We start from the raw sequence: 15,755 nt of genomic DNA, 5'->3' as shown, positions 1-15,755 counted from the left end.
TGGTATTTGGGAAGATAATAATGCAGGTATTTCCCCAGTAACATGAACAGGCAGGTTGATGAGAACAGGAAATTCTTGAGCTGTGTGACAGCACTCAGGTCAACAGAGCAAAGTGCCCAAACACTACAGAGAGAGTCACTACAACCAAACGACAGGAGAGAGAGAGAGAGAGAGTCACTACAACCAAACGCCAGGAGAGAGAGAGAGAGAGAGTCACTACAACCAAACGCCAGGAGAGAGAGAGAGAGAGAGAGAGAGTCACTACAACCAAACAGACAGGAGAGAGAGAGAGAGAGTCACTACAACCAAACGCCAGGAGAGAGAGAGAGAGAGAGTCACTACAACCAAACAGACAGGAGAGAGAGAGAGAGAGTCACTACAACCAAACAGACAGGAGAGAGAGAGAGAGAGTCACTACAACCAAACGACAGGAGAGAGAGAGAGAGAGAGAGAGAGAGAGAGAGAGAGAGAGAGAGAGTCACTACAACCAAACGACAGGAGAGAGAGAGAGAGAGAGAGAGAGAGTCACTACAACCAAACGACAGGAGAGAGAGAGAGAGAGAGAGAGAGAGTCACTACAACCAAACGACAGGAGAGAGAGAGAGAGAGAGAGAGAGTCACTACAACCAAACGACAGGAGAGAGAGAGAGAGAGAGAGAGAGAGAGAGAGTCACTACAACCAAACGACAGGAGAGAGAGTCACTACAACCAAACGACAGGAATGACGGTTTGCTCCCAAACACTGAAGTGAAAGAATCATGCTCCAAGAAAGGCTCAGCTCAAGACTTTACCAACTGGGATTACCTAAATGGCTCTTTAGATACCTTTAGTCCTTCCTAGGTTGTACCTTTTAGTAATTCTTTCCCTGGCTGGTAGAACAGCTGTTTACTATTATAGTTAAAACTATAAAATTCCTTTAGCAATACACAGTCTTGGGAAGGCACCTAGACATTCCATCCCCTTTCACACTGCACAAAGTTCCTTAAGGCAAAAAAAGATGGATATTTAGTGGGAAAATTTTGTCTCTGATATTGAAAAATAAGCACTTGTGCAACATTACAGACAGGATGAATATGTATGTGTGTGTTACCATTGTTATTACATCATCATTACAACCAGTTTCCTGCAGATATTGCAGCCTTTTGAGAAGAAGGTTCTGTTTAAAACATACCTTGGTAAGGGGCTGGATACATCTGACCCACAGGCTGGAGCTGAGAAGCAGAGGCAGCAGTTTGGGGGTAAGCAAATGTCATTCCTGGATATGCCTTGCAGAACAAGTTCAAGAGGTTAGAATGTGTTTTGGGATTTCCCCCCATGCTCACAGTTTAGTGGCTTTCACATTTTAAGCCCAAGAACAAGGATGATGTTTGGAGAGAAAAAGAACCCAAGAATTAAGGAGTTGGAAAGTCAAAATACACAACAGTCATAGAGAAGTCACTCTCCTCTCAAGGCTCAGATATGTGTTCAAGTTAGCACAGCTCAACAAGTTACCACCTTCACTCAAATTCAAGAGAAGCATCTTCCCCTACATAAGTGAGAGTCAAAGACCAGCATGTGAACACCTCCCTCTGAAGTTGTGCTAAGCTGAGCACAAGGCCAGGCCTAGGGAGGGCTCAAAAAGTGCAACACAACCTGATTGCAACTTTACTGCTCATTGCTCAAGTTTTTCCTCAACTTGGAAGTTTTTATGGTATCTGCTGCAAACCCAGGTATTAAACCAAGTCTGGCTGATCCTTATTCAACCTTAAGCAGCCATCAATAAGCAGAAATTTAGCTCTTTTTGATTAAATTCTAAGAGGCATGTGATGGAAACCTGAGTCCCAGCAAATAGCCTGGAATTCTCATCCTGATGTGCTGCTATGAAGTCCTTGCTCCCAGCTATGGAGAAGACAGTAAGACTTGGGAGAAAGGCCAATATCCTCCTGGACTTCATTTTGGTACCTGAAAGGCCTGTGCTCCTCCAGGCAGAGCTGCAGAGGGCTGGATGGTTGCAGGGATTAAAGCAGCAGCAGAAGATACTGAGGGTGCAGCACCAGATGCTTGAGGTACTGAAAAGGAAGAGAAACTCAGCATGCCATAAAGTAGCTGGAAATTACTCAACTCACCCCGAATAAAATGGCAAAAAAAGTAAAAAAAAAAATCCCTAAAGAGACAAAAATTTAACACAAGCCTGTCTGCAGCCTTGTGAAGATTAAATCCAATCCAGCAAGTGATAAAGTGGGTCCCTTCCATCCCAGGCCATTCCATGATTCCCTGATTCCCTGGGGGGTTGTGCCAAGCTTGACCCTGAGATCAGCTCAGTTGGTTAAAACTCAGTTGTAATAATGCCAAGGTCATGGGTTCAATCCCCTGTGTGGGCCATTGACTGAAGAGTTGGACTTGATGATCCTTTTGAGTCCCTTCCAACTCAGAATAGTCTGGGATTCTGTGAAAAGGTCAAGAAAAGAGTAACCTTTCACAGAATGCCACTTCTAGCTACCCCTGGACAACCTCTTCCCATTCCCATAAAGGTGGCTCTGAAGTTCCCTGACACAAGATGTTATTCAGACTGACTCTGCAGACTGCTCAGCTGACCAGCAGCTGATGTGACTATTCCATCTGGGGGGGACAAGTGCAGCCACTGCACAGCTGCCAGCCCTCTGATTTCCATCATTCCAAAGAAAAAAGGAAAGGATTTGTAACATTCCATTCACAAGTCACATGTCCCAGAAGTCTCAGTGCCACCCCTGCACACACAGTGACAGGGCAGCTCATGCACAGTGGCTGCTCCTCCTCCAGCAGGACTGTGTGCACATGGAGAAACACTCCAAGGCTTGAGCTTTGTGCTTCATGGATCAGTGTTCCTACAGAGCCATCCATCAGTTCCTGAAAGGAATGCTCTCTTCCTACAGCACCTTACCTTGTGTGGACACTGTGGGCAGAACTGCTTGAGAAGGCTGGGAAGGTCTTACAGAGGATGAAGCCACTGGTTGGTTTGTCCCTCTCAGTGCATTTGGATCCTAAAAACATTCTGTATGTTAGAACAAATGCTAAAGATCAGGCAAACAGTCTGAGCCTGAGCTCACTTGAGACAAGGTGTGAGCCAATCAACCCAAGTGAAGTATCTGGTGGAGCGTTTTAGCCACAGAACCAGAGCAGACCTTCCCAGACAACAGGGGAGCCACTGCCAGATTCCACTTTAAGCAACTCCCACTGCAGAAAAAGCACTAAGGAAGTCCCACTGCTGTGGCTGGTGCTGTACCTCTATCTCTGAGTCACTGGAGTCCAGCTGGCTCCCTGCTGTCCCAGCCAGGAAAGGCAGCATGGGCTGGCCCATTTTGGCCATGCGAGAGATCAGCTTTGCCTTGGCTACGTCTGGGTTCTGAAAGAAACACACACAGTTACTGTCCCTTCATCTCAGCCCAGGCTTCTCAGATATCAGACACATCTCTCAGGATTACACTTCTAAATCTGACTTCATTTTGGCTCTCTCCATTTCTCAGTAATTGTGTGAAAAGCTACTTTCCAAGCCCACCAGGAAGCACCATGGATTTGTTAATCTGGCTTGTTTTATTTAGTCTCCTCCTGGGATGGCATTGCTGACACTATAGAGAAAAATATCTCTATGAAACAGCAAGAAGAGAACGTGTGACTTCAGGAAGCTGCTTAGCAGCTTTTTTTGTCTTGAGGCACACACAGAGTCTTCTCATGGAGTGACATAAACTTATCCTGAATGTCCCAATCACTCTTTGTTATCCATTTAAGGCTTTCCATTTACCCCCAAAGACAACAGGCCTTGTGAACATCCACACAGTCAAAGTCACTTTGCATTGAGGAGTAGAAACTGGGACTGAGGCTTTCAGGTCCTGCTAATCACAGAATCATTAAGGTTGGAAAAGACACTAAGATCAAGTCCAGCCATTAATCAAGTTCAGCCATTAATCCCTTCAAAACCAAGGTCCTGACCTGCTCTCAGCAAGGTGAACACTCCACAGGGCCTTGTTTGCATGATGCTCATTTTCTCTGAAGCAATACCACCCAATGCCAAGGTGAAACCAAACAAGCCTCCCTACTTAAGGCTTCAAATTAATGAGGCAAAGCCAGCACTTACTGCGAGCTGCTCACTGATGGAGTTGGACTTGGCCCGAACAGCTGGCTCCCTGCAAAGCCAAACAGGGCATGTTCATGTGGAGACAACCACGAGGAGAAACAGGATTCTGCATTTCTGAACACTGCTTTTCCTAGGGCAAGGTGTGTTTGACATTCTCTTATATCCTGAGCATTTCTTTTAGCTTACACTCCTGCAAGATTCTTTGCAACATTACTCAGATATGTTCAGGACAAGCCCCATGGCTGTGGAACAGCTGATTACAGAAAGGTGGTTTTGTGGTTGCTGGAAGAGTCACATTCTGGTACAAACATTGGTACAAACAGTTTTAACAAAGTCCAAACCCAAACTACTTATGGCAACAAGAGGAGCATGTACTTGGACTCCCTAAAAAGGGTGATTGACCCATTTAAGAAACAGAAGAATCACTAGGTTGGAAAAGACCACTAAGATCAAGTCTGACCATTAACCCCTGTGTTCACCACAAAGCCATGGCCCCAAGTGCCACCTCCAGGATGGGGACTCCACCACTACCCTGGGCAGCTGTGCCAATGCCTGAGCACCCTTCAGTGAAGAAATTTCCCTAATATCCAATATAAACCTCCCCTGGCACAACTTGAGGCTGTTCCTCTTGCCCAGTTGGTTGTTACTGGGAGAAGAGCCCAACCCCACCTGGCTGCACCCTCTGTTGTGGCAGTTGTAGAGTGAGAAGGTCCAGACTGGTGACTGTGTCAGCTGAGACAGCACCCACACAGCTTAAACACACCAGAGCTCAGCAAAGCTGGGGAGGAATGACCTCCTTCATTTGAGTCCACTTGAACTGCTTCACGCCTTAAAGTCAGCACTCAGGTAGAAAGTTTCTGTTAGTCAGCACCCCCCTGCCACACTGAATGGGCACACAGAGGACCCAGAAGATGTGCCACATGTTTATGGGCATTACCATCTTCAATACAGCAAGCTGTTGGTGTAACTGTGCTGCTGCTCACCCAGGCTTTGGAGGGATTGTAGAGGGAGGCAATAAACCAGTGTCTGCAGAGAAGCCATCTGAGCTGGGGACTGGAGAAGGTGCAGGGGAATCCCTGGAACTCACACTCAGCCCATCTGAACCAGAGCATTCCTTTGCCAGCTTCACCTGAAAAAGGATGGAGCAAAAAGGAAGGATTTTCAGCAGCTTGTTTATTTGTGATGCTACTCCTTGTGGAGCTCATGCACTGCAAGGAAAAGCAGACAAGTGATTCAGAGCTGGAGAGGCTGAGTCTGTACATCCTGTCATTCCTCCCCAAGTATTTTGTTTTCCCAAGTGACTCACAGATGAGACAACTACAAGATCCCAGGACAGTTACAACAGACGTGTCTTAGCAAATAGCCTGGAGGGATTTCCTGGGTTTAGGGTTCTGTATTGGGTTTGTTTGTTTGTTTTTTAATTAAAGATACTTATCTTTCTGAGGTGTTTGGTTTATAACAGTTTATGAGTAGTTCTCATGCCAACAGCAGGTTCCCACCTTGCAGACACACAAGAGCCACAAAGCAGATGTAAAGTAAGCACTGGGCAGGAGACACTCACCCTCCTGACCTCCACCTCAAACACCAGAGTAGAGTCTGGAGGGACACGACCAGCCACTCCCTGAGCGCCGTAGGCCCACGCCGGGGGGATAATCAGGTACCTTCTCCCTCCTTTCTTCATCCCCATCATTCCTTCTTCCCAGCCCTTTGGTTTCCAGAGACACAACACAAGAGATGGCAACATTTTGATTAGTGACACTAGTTTCTTTTAATTATCCCAATAAAGAAAACTTCAGGCTCCAGTTATAGAAGATTCCAAAACAAATGGTTGTAAAATCCTCTTTCTTTTTGGTCTGCAGCACTAAACCTTTGTCTTGCCACAAATCACAACAGCCCATTGTAAATTAATCCAACATTAACTTAAGGCTAAAGATGCAGCTCCACCACACAGGGGTGACCTCTCTCAGCATTCTGGGAAAGAACTGGACTCCACATCACTGAGATCTGGATTGCTCTGGTTGGATTTACAAGACACCCAGAGAAATGAGCTGCAGTGAGGGAGATCTGGAAGTCAGAGCAATGCAATGTGTCCTGGGGGATGCCAGCATTGAACAGGATGGCTCTGACACCCAGGGAACACTGGTGAGACACAGGCCAAAACAAATGAAGAAGAAACATGGCACATCTTTGTCCTAGTTCAGCAGGAGGGACCAGCTAACCCTGTGTGGGGGTGATCAAAGCTGTGTATTCCACCCCCTCTATTCATTCCCCAAGGTCAATGGGCCATGAGCAGCAGCTGCCCAGGGAGCCATTATCACCTTCACACCCAGCCTGAGGGGGCGGAGCTGCTCATGGGCCATCAACAGTTCAACACCCCCTGGCTCCCATTGGGTGAGTCCCCGCCCAGGGGGAGGGACTGGGTGCTCCCTGAGGGTACATAAGTGGTGGGTAAGAAGACCTCGGGAACCTCTTGTCGGATCCAGAGCAGCAGCAGGACCTCGACAGGAGGAGATCCCCACTCTCACCCAGACCACAGCCCTCACCTGCACCAACAGGTTTTTCTTTTCCTTTTGCTCTGGACTTGGGGGAACCACAGGGGTCTCAGCACAAGGGCAAACAAACCCCCTTGGGTTTTGTGCCCCAGGACACTGGGTTATACTGCTGGGGTTTGTGAGTTGAAAGCAATTTCCCTTGTGTGTCAGTGTTGCTATTGTAATACTATTATTAAATTTTAGCTCTGACTTATAATCTCTCTCGTGGTGAGTTCATTTCCCCTGCTGGTTCACCTTTAAACCAGCACAATCTTCAACACAGGATAACTTGTAACAGGTCACATATGAATTGCTGAGGCAATGGAAGTGACCTGCACAGATCAGCTCTGACTCAAACTCTGGGTTTATGGAATAACACAGGCAGTATCACACCCCCTGCACCCAAAAATGACCACAGAGGCAAACCCCTCATGACTGGACTGAGAAGCTGAAACCACTGACAGCAGCAGTACTGTCTGGTACTAGACCAGCCTAAAACCTGCCATCATCCCCAGCCCTACCCTCCTCCAGGGGGTTTCTGATGCTCTGGTTCTGGGGAACAACGAGCAGGGAGGGATCCAAAGCTATTCTCAAACTGAAATCCTCCTTTAGAAATAGAGTTCCCCAAGAACGAGGGAATGGATTCAGTGACTTCCAGAAAAATAAAGACAAAAAACTTCAGATCTTGAAAAGAGGAAGTTTCCTTTTTTACCAGTCAGAACAACTTCTGTCCAACAGGGGTATAGGAAAGGAGGCTGGGCTGTATTGTGCAAATTAAGAAGAAAAAGTTTGAGTCACTGTTACAGAGTGTCTTCTAATAAATGAAACTGAAATAGCCTATATGCTCTAAAACATGCTGAAGCCTTGTTAGGCAAGGCTTAAGCCAGTTCTCTTCTAAGTCAACTGTAGGTCTGAGCTTTGTTTTGAAAGGTGTTGTGAGAAAAAATTGGAATATTTTGTTGGCTTTCATGATAAAGGCAGCATAGAGGATATAACTGTAAGTTTTTATGCTGTCAAAACTTTAATGTTAAGTGATTTATCTGGCCCTGAACATGATCTTCAGTATTTCACAGCTCTGAGACTTCAATTATTATACTGAAAGTGCCAGAAGTTGTACCTTGATGACCTTTCCAGATCCCAACTTCAGCCGCAGCAGCTTGTCTTTGTTAACATTGGAGTCAAACACCTGCAGAGTTGAACAAGAACACAAAATAGCTGCATTTTCCAGCTGTTTCAAGGGTCTGAATGCTGCTTTACACATTCCATAAACTCCTAGAATCTCTGCTTATCTGCTGTTTCCCATCCCACTACTTTCAAAGTTAACTCTCAGCACTAAGACAGAGCTTGGCTACAGCTTGTAGTCCATTAAGAACAACTTCATGAAGTGAATTGGTAGCTGTTCCTTCCAGGGACTGTCACACTCAGGCACAGGAGGCAGCAGAAAAGTCCTTACCTGTCCCAGCCCGTTGTTCTGGAACAGCCAACCCGTGTAGGCAACTTCCAGAGAGTCTCCTGCTTCCACTGCCTGTCCCTCTCCAAGCAGGAGATCCTGGTACAGGACTGAATCAAGCCCTGGGGAGCTGTTGCACTTGGCAATGCACACCTGCAGGAGGAAAGCCATTAACCCAGAGGCAGGTTCCACTCATCACACATTACTCCTTACTGTGCTGATCAAGCCCAGGTTACAGTTGCCCTCAAGGCATTCCTTGTGCTGAATTTTGCTGATTAAATACCTGTTGCTCTACAGAAAAATGGTCTTGCAGTACTTGAGGTAAAAAATGCCATCAGAACCAAGAGGCTCCCTGCCTGTTTTAATGAACAAAACTCAGGCAGGCTCCTCACAGATGTGTCTCCATCACAGCCACAAAGACTGAACTTCAGTGACAAAGAACAACTGAACCTTCCAGCAACAGGGTGCTCCCACATACACCTTTTCTAAACAAGCCAGCAAATTCTCCCTGGCCCTGAGGGAGCAGTTACCTGTTTGCTGAAATCCATTGCTGCCTTCTCTGACTCAAACATGATGGACCAGTTCTGCCTCTGATCATCATAGAACGTGCTGTAGTTGTTGGGCTGGACCTGTGGGGAAGGAGATCAGTCCTATCTTACACATTGAATGATGCAACTGCACTAAAAAAATCCACATCCAAAAGAAGCTTAAAATAACAGCTACTGAAATGAAGGAGAGGAAGAACCCTGCTGTTCTACTGCCCAAGTTCTGAATGCACAAATCAGCTTTTATTTTGTATTATAACTCAAATACTTGAGCAAATATTAAGTTCTTCATAGATGCAGCAGCTTCCACGAGATGAACCTTTCACAAGCTCCTTTGAATCTCAGTTCTGTAGAATATACTGACATTTTTAAGTGCATCTATTTTTCATAAGTATTGATTATATTTCCAGAGAAGTCACTCCCCTCCTCACTTCTAAAAATCCATGTTACCAGAAGCTGAATATATAACCCATTAATATTTCAAAAAAATGCTTATAAAACTAGAGAACATTGTCACAAACCAACAACCTGGTCACAAACAGGGACAGAAATTCTGCTATTTCAGAGTGAAATTTCTGTCTATCAAACCAAGAAATATTATGTCATCTGATGACAAGCTAAGAACAGCAAACAAACACTTCAATTTTCTGTAAAACTGGCAGAAAACAACTTCCTGAGAGATTCCTTACAATGCTCCAGACTGTTCTCCAGAGCAGGAGAATGCTGAGCCTCAATTTTCTGAGAGAAAACACTTCCTTGCTGTCATTTCCTTCTGCTTACTCAGTTGTATTCTCTCAGTCTCTTATCTACAGATTCTTAGCAGGAGGAATTTTGTTCTGTTTGTACCCACTGCAGGGCTGCAAACCCCAGAATGTGCCCCCTGTGCTCAGAGGTAATAATGTACCTCCTACAGGGTTGATTATGGACTCTGCTGAGGAGTGCTGTGCAAAAGGCAGATGGAACAGCCTCTTGTGCAACACAGGAGGAGGAGAACAGCCCTTCATAGAATCACAGAATGGATTGGGTTGGAAAATACCTACAAGATCATCAAGTCCAGCCCTTGGTCCAACTCCAGTCCCTTTAACAGATCATGGCACTCAGTGCCATGGCCAAGCTCAGGTTAAAAAACCTCCAGGGATGGGGAATCCACCCCCTCTCTGGGCAGCCCATTCCAATGCCTGAGCACTCTCTCTGCAAAGAATTTCTTCCTGCTCTCCAACTTCAATTTCCCCTGGCAGAGCTTGAGCCCATCGTGCCCCCTTGTCCTATTGCTGAGTGCCTGGGAGAAGAGACCAACCCCCACCTGGCCACAACTTCCCTTCAGGCAGTTCCAGACAGTGCTGAGGTCACCTCTGAGCCTCCTCTTCTACAGGCTGAACACCCCCAGCTCCCTCAGCCTCTCCCCACAGCACTTGTGCTCCAGTCCCTTCACCAGCCTTGTTGCTCTTCTCTTCTCAGTTGGGTTGGAAGAGACCTCTGAGATCATCAAATCCAACCCTTGATCCAACCCCACTGTGACCACCAGCCCAGGGCACAGAGTGCCCTGGGCTGGTGGTCACAGTGGGGTTGGATCAAGACAAGGTGGATTCTCTGCCCCTGGAGGTGTTTAAGAGGACACTCAGTGCCACATCCAGTCCCTTCTCCAGCCTCGTTGCTCTTCTCTGGCCCCGCTCCAGCCCCTCAATCTCTTTCCTGACCTGAGGGGCCCAGAACTGAACACAACACTCAAGGTGTGGCCTCCCCAAGGCAGAGTCCAGGGGAAGGGTCACTGCCCTGGGCCTGCTGGCCACACTAGTTTGGATCCAGGCCAGGATCCCCTTGGCCTTCTTGGCCACCTGGGCACACTGGTGGCTCCTGTTGAGCTTCCTGTCCCTCAGTCCCCCCAGGTCCCTCTGCCTGGCTGCTCTCCAGCCACTCTGTGCCCTTGTGGCACCTCTGGCTGTGTCAGTGAGGTGTTTGATCCCAAAGGTTATAAACCAAGGCTTCAGAAGGAATTTCAGAGCCAGCTGGTGTTTGCTGTGAAGAATCCCCACCACTGAGCACTCCCCTAAGCCAGAGCTTACCGTGAGCACAAAGCCTGGGTGGATCCTTGCAGCTGTGATCTGCTGCTGCTGGCTGATGTAGAGGAGGATCCTGTACTGGATTCCACAAGGAATTGGGCAGGGAAAAAGAACACAGAAGCACAAACTCAAAAGACATTCAATTCTAAAGTGCTTTGTCAAACTCTGAGCCAAAGGCTCAGTATGTATTTGTCAAGTAAGTAAGACCTTGCAGCAGCATTTTTCACAGGAAAAATACTTAGTACAGTTCTGTAACAACTATTAATTCTGGCTTATTTTCAAAGGGTTTCATTTAGCTGCAGGAATCAAGCAATTCAAACTCATTATTTTGCAATAAAAAGGATGATTTAACTAATTCACATTTTCCACAGTTCCAGTGTAAAAAGATTAACCCTTCCATACACAGAACCCACCCCATGGCCTACAACAGTCACAGAGTCATTTGGGTTGCAAAAGACCTTTAAGATCATCGAGTCCAACCACCCCCAGCACTGCCAAGGCCACCATTAACTCATGTCCCCAAGTGCCACATCCATGTGGCTTTTAAATCCCTCCAGGGATGGGGACTCCCCCACTGCCAGGGCTGGACAACCCTCTCCAGAAAGGAATTCTCCCTAATATTCCATTTAAGGATGTTTATGTGTATTTTTTTTTTTCATTTTTGCTTTACATCAACCAATTGTTGTGTAACAGACTGAGCTAGAGGAGCTTTCCAAGCACTAAAGAACACAGATATAACTTTATATTGACATCTTTGGCTCTATTAGACATGACCCACTAAGGAAAAGTGCTTTCCTTTATGGACCTGCACTGGACACAGCTCAGTGGTGACCTGGGAATACCTGCTCCCAGAGGGATGTGTTACCACACAGGCATCCTCAGGAAGGATGGTTTAGAATCACAGAATGGATTGGGTTGGAAAAGATCTCCAGGATCATCAAGTCCAACCCTTGATCCAACCCCACTGTGATCACCAGCCCAGGGCACAGAGTGCCCTGGGCTGGTGATCACAGTAGGGTTGGATCAAGATGTGGATCAAGGGTTGGATCAAGATGTGGATCAAGGGTTGGATCAAGATGTGGTGGATTCCCAGTGCCACATTCATAGAATTATAGAATGGATTAGGTTGGAAAAGACCTCCGAGATCATCAAGTCCAACCCTTGGGCCAACTCCAGTCCCTTTACCAGATCATGGCACTCAGTGCCACGGCCAAGCTCAGCTGAAAAACCTCCAGGAATGGGGAATCCACCCCCTCTCTGGGCAGCCCATTCCAATGCCTGAGCACTCTCTCTGCAAAGAATTTCTTTCTAATATCCAGCCTAAACCTCCCCTGGCAGAGCTTAAGGCCATGCCCTCTTGTGTTACTGGCAGTTGCCTGGGAGAAGAGACCAACCCCCACCTGGCTACAACCTCCTGTCAGGGAGTTGTAGAGAGTGATGAGCTCTGCCCTGAGCCTCCTCTTCTTCAGGCTGAACACCCCCAGCTCCCTCAGTCTCTCCTCACAGGGTTTGTGCTCCAGTCCCCTCACCAGCATTATCACAGAGTCATAGAATGGATTGGGTTGGAAAAGACCTACAAGATCATCAAGTCCAACCCTTGGTCCAACTCCAGTCCCTTTACCAGATCATGGCACTCAGTGCCACGGCCAAGCTCACCTTAAAAACCTCCAGGGATGGGGAATCCACCCCCTCTCTGGGCAGCCCATTCCAATGCCTGAGCACTCTCTCTGCAAAGAAGTTTTTTCTGATCTCCAACTTCAATTTCCCCTGGCAGAGCTTGAGCCCATCGTGCCCCCTTGTCCTATTGCTGAGTGCCTGGGAGAAGAGACCAACCCCCACCTGGGCAGAACTTCCCTTCAGGTTTAGTTTCCCTCCCCAGCTCCCCCAAAACACACCTCAACACAACCTCAACCTAACCCAGCACTTCTCAGATCACTGACTCAGGAAGTTACTTTCCCAAACTACTGTTTATTTTGTTCTTCCCAAAGCAGAAGCAACATAGTGAGAAAACATGAACTGGGGGATATGAAACATCATAGAAAACAACATCCAGGGCAGATCAGAGTTTTCAAAGGACCTTCAAACACACCAATTTTTTGGGCACCTCAGTTCTGTATTCTTAGAGGAGCACTTGGGAAGGAGAGATATTTTGGATACCAAAAGAACAAAACTTAAGCAAAGTGTCTCTGCACTACTGGACAAATTTTCTTTAAATTGATTTCCACATGCACAGATTTGTGATCCAGTTGTCAAAGACATTCTAACACCAAAATAACTTCCAGAAACACTGGAAAAGGTGTCTGAAACATGGCAAACTCTTTTGGGCACAAGGTGCAAGAGATCTTCCAAACTGATGGAGTGCAGAAAAGATGCCACCAGTGGATGGGACACAAGGAAACCCAGGGGGCAGGAAGGCAGGGAACTAAGACCTCAACATCAGTGACAACCTGGAGAGCTCAGAGAAACAGCTCACCCCAGCACACCCTCAGCACTAGAATGTCAGAGAAGGAAGTGTTTCTCACCTCTTTGGCAGCATGGTTCCCCACCACAGCTGCTCCATACTTGCCTTGCTTCAAGTACTGCCCATTTGTACTGGAAGACAAGTGAGACATTTCAGCTGCAGAACTGTCCCTGCCTCAAGTTTCTCTCTACTGTTGCTGAGTTTTAATTCTTTAGAGTTCAGGGCCCTTTCACAGACTGGATTGGGTTGGAAAAGACCTCTGAGATCATCAAGTCCAACCCTTGGGCCAACTCCAGTCCCTTTACCAGATCATGGCACTCAGTGCCACGGCCAAGCTCAGCTGAAAAACCTCCAGGGATGGGGAATCCACCCCCTCTCTGGGCAGCCCATTCCAATGCCTGAGCACTCTCTCTGCAAAGAATTTCTTCCTGCTTTCCAACTTCAATTTCCCCTGGCAGAGCTTGAGCCCATCGTGCCCCCTTGTCCTCAGGCCTAAAATGTAAGGCAGCCTTGCCTTGCTTAGAGACATTCTTGCTTGCCCATGGACAAAGAGCACACATTATGGAGCTGGATTTGAAAACTCCTCTTCTCCCAGATGAGAGATGGCAGCAAACAGAGAATTTTACTGCTGCCCTTCTGTTCATGCCTCAGTTCTCAAAAGCAGGAGACCCAAACCCCTGACAGAGCTGCCTGAAGCAGCTCAGATCCAGCCCAGCAGCTCCACCACAGCCAAATCCAGGCCCTGCTCTTCATTCACCACCTGCCTCACCCAGAGCTGCACAAACCCAAACTGCCCCTGAACAGAAAGCTGGACCTGTAGCATTTCCACCACACACACATGTCTGTGAGCAACAGTTTCCTCCCAGCCATCCCCCCCTGTGATGAGGGAGCTGCAGGGGCAGGGGCTGCCCGGGTCACTCACTATCGGTAGGCGAGCACGGCGGTGGCCACCAGCACTGCCGGGGCTGCCGGAGCCACGGGAGCCTTCTGGGCCTGACCTGCCGGGAATAAACATCAGGAACAGCTGTCAGGGGCACAGAGCAGGCCTGGCACAACACCACAGCACGGCCCTCCCCCTGGGAAAAACAGCGGCAGCAGAAAACCAAAACACAGACTCCCATTCCGAAGCCACCACAGAGCGCCGGGGTGTGGGAGGGGCCAGGAGGAAAACACAGCTCAGGAAAACTCAGGGAATTATTTTCCCCCTCAGAACGCCCTCGTTCTCCCTGCCCACACACCCAGCTGAGGTTGTTTCCCACACTCAAGCCCAGTTTCTCACCAGCTGCTGTCTGACTCTTCTTGGGCTGCTTTGGAGCAGTGAACTGGAAGAATTCATTTCCCAGGCTCGAGACTGTTTGATCCAGACCAAAGAGAGAGGCCAACCTGGCACTGGAAAGAGAAACAAAACCATTGAACCTTATTCAGTTGGTCAGAACACGGTGCCAATAACACCAAGGTTGTGGGTTGGATCCCCATATGGGCAATTCACTCAAGAGTTGGCCTTGATGATCCTTGTGGGTCCCTTCACCTGAGGGCACTCTGTGATTTAACAGACTTTATAGACAATGAACACCTTTAATTATAAGTTATACCAAATACAAACTGTTTACCATCACTTTAGAAATAAACAAAGGGCTGCAGGTTAAGCTGCTTTATGCTAATTAGCCACTTAATTTTGAATAAGCAGAACTTCTAGATGAAGAGCTGAGGAAGTGCTACAATTGTGTTTCATTTCCTCAAAAGCTACTGAAGGTAAGAAGGACTGAAACTACACAAAAAAGAAGTTACTCTGGAGCCATGAGTAGAACCAGCCTCACATAAACCAGCTGACTGCTACAGTAATAAAAAAACTGTGAGAGAACAGAGAAGCCACCACTCAGCTCCTGAGGTTTTCTTTAAATGTCCAGGAAACACGTTCTCCTATTAAGTTTTAAAAGGGCAGAAGCTCTCCCAGCCAAGGGCAGAGGGTTTAATGCTGTAGGTTGTCCCTTCAAGAGATGAGCTTTGTAGTTTTACTGCTTTAAGGCCAGTTAAGTTCAGTTTACTCCTGGTATGACAGAACAAGGAGTAACTCAAAGGACACCAACCCTCTCAGGGGACCCGCAGCAGTTTGCAAGACCTGCTTTAAAAAAAATCTGAATTTGCTAAAGAAAGATTAGTTTGTAAGAGCTGTTGAACAGAAGGTCCTGGAAGGGGGTGAGGAGTAGGCAGAGCTGGACTTAGAACTGCGAGGAATCCTGGAGTGGCAACAAGTCAGAGGATACAACAAACCCTGGATAAAACACGGACACGGTACCGACAGAAACAGAGAACTTCTGAGTGGGCTGGGGCTTGAAATGGGCAATTCCGGGACCTCCCACCGAAGTGAAAACGCAGATTTCTCCCCTCCTGGCCCCTCCGGTACCGGCAGCGACCCTCGGGCACGCCGGGGGGACGCGCCGGGGGCCCGCCCCGAGCGCCCGGCCCGGGGGGACGCGCCGGGGGCCCGGCCCGAGCGCCCGGCCCGGGGGGACGCGCCGGGGGCCCGGCCCGAGCGCCCGGCCCGGGGGGACGCGCCGGGGGCCCGCCCCGAGCGCCCGGCCCGGGGGGACGCGCCGGGGGCCCGCCCCGAGCGCCCG

At 48.0% G+C, this 15,755-nt stretch overlaps 1 protein-coding gene across 4 annotated transcripts in view; it reads right to left on the bottom strand.

The window, feature by feature from the left end:
• FKBP15 (FKBP prolyl isomerase family member 15) overlaps positions 1–15,755 on the bottom strand; it is a 29,579-nt gene that overhangs the window by 13,371 nt on the left and 453 nt on the right. For 3 of the 4 annotated variants that reach the window (XM_071574275.1, XM_071574279.1, XM_071574276.1), the window contains exons 2-15: positions 14,417–14,526; positions 14,060–14,135; positions 13,199–13,268; positions 10,680–10,754; positions 8,602–8,700; positions 8,075–8,224; positions 7,739–7,807; positions 5,652–5,795; positions 5,074–5,219; positions 4,091–4,139; positions 3,242–3,361; positions 2,900–2,999; positions 1,942–2,048; positions 1,172–1,265 (exon numbers count right to left, since the gene is read on the bottom strand). In XM_071574275.1, coding sequence (XP_071430376.1) covers positions 1,172–1,265; positions 1,942–2,048; positions 2,900–2,999; positions 3,242–3,361; positions 4,091–4,139; positions 5,074–5,219; positions 5,652–5,795; positions 7,739–7,807; positions 8,075–8,224; positions 8,602–8,700; positions 10,680–10,754; positions 13,199–13,268; positions 14,060–14,135; positions 14,417–14,526 — 1,409 coding nt within the window. The remainder of the gene's footprint in view (positions 1–1,171; positions 1,266–1,941; positions 2,049–2,899; positions 3,000–3,241; positions 3,362–4,090; positions 4,140–5,073; positions 5,220–5,651; positions 5,796–7,738; positions 7,808–8,074; positions 8,225–8,601; positions 8,701–10,679; positions 10,755–13,198; positions 13,269–14,059; positions 14,136–14,416; positions 14,527–15,755) is intronic. The other variant, XM_071574277.1, reaches the window with a different exon arrangement.

The sequence above is a fragment of the Pithys albifrons genome, chromosome 20 (assembly GCF_047495875.1).
Source record: "Pithys albifrons albifrons isolate INPA30051 chromosome 20, PitAlb_v1, whole genome shotgun sequence".
In the NCBI taxonomy this organism is placed as follows: Eukaryota; Metazoa; Chordata; class Aves; order Passeriformes; family Thamnophilidae; genus Pithys; species Pithys albifrons.
Note: the sequence above shows the minus strand (reverse complement) of the source record. Positions and strands in the feature narration are given on the sequence as shown.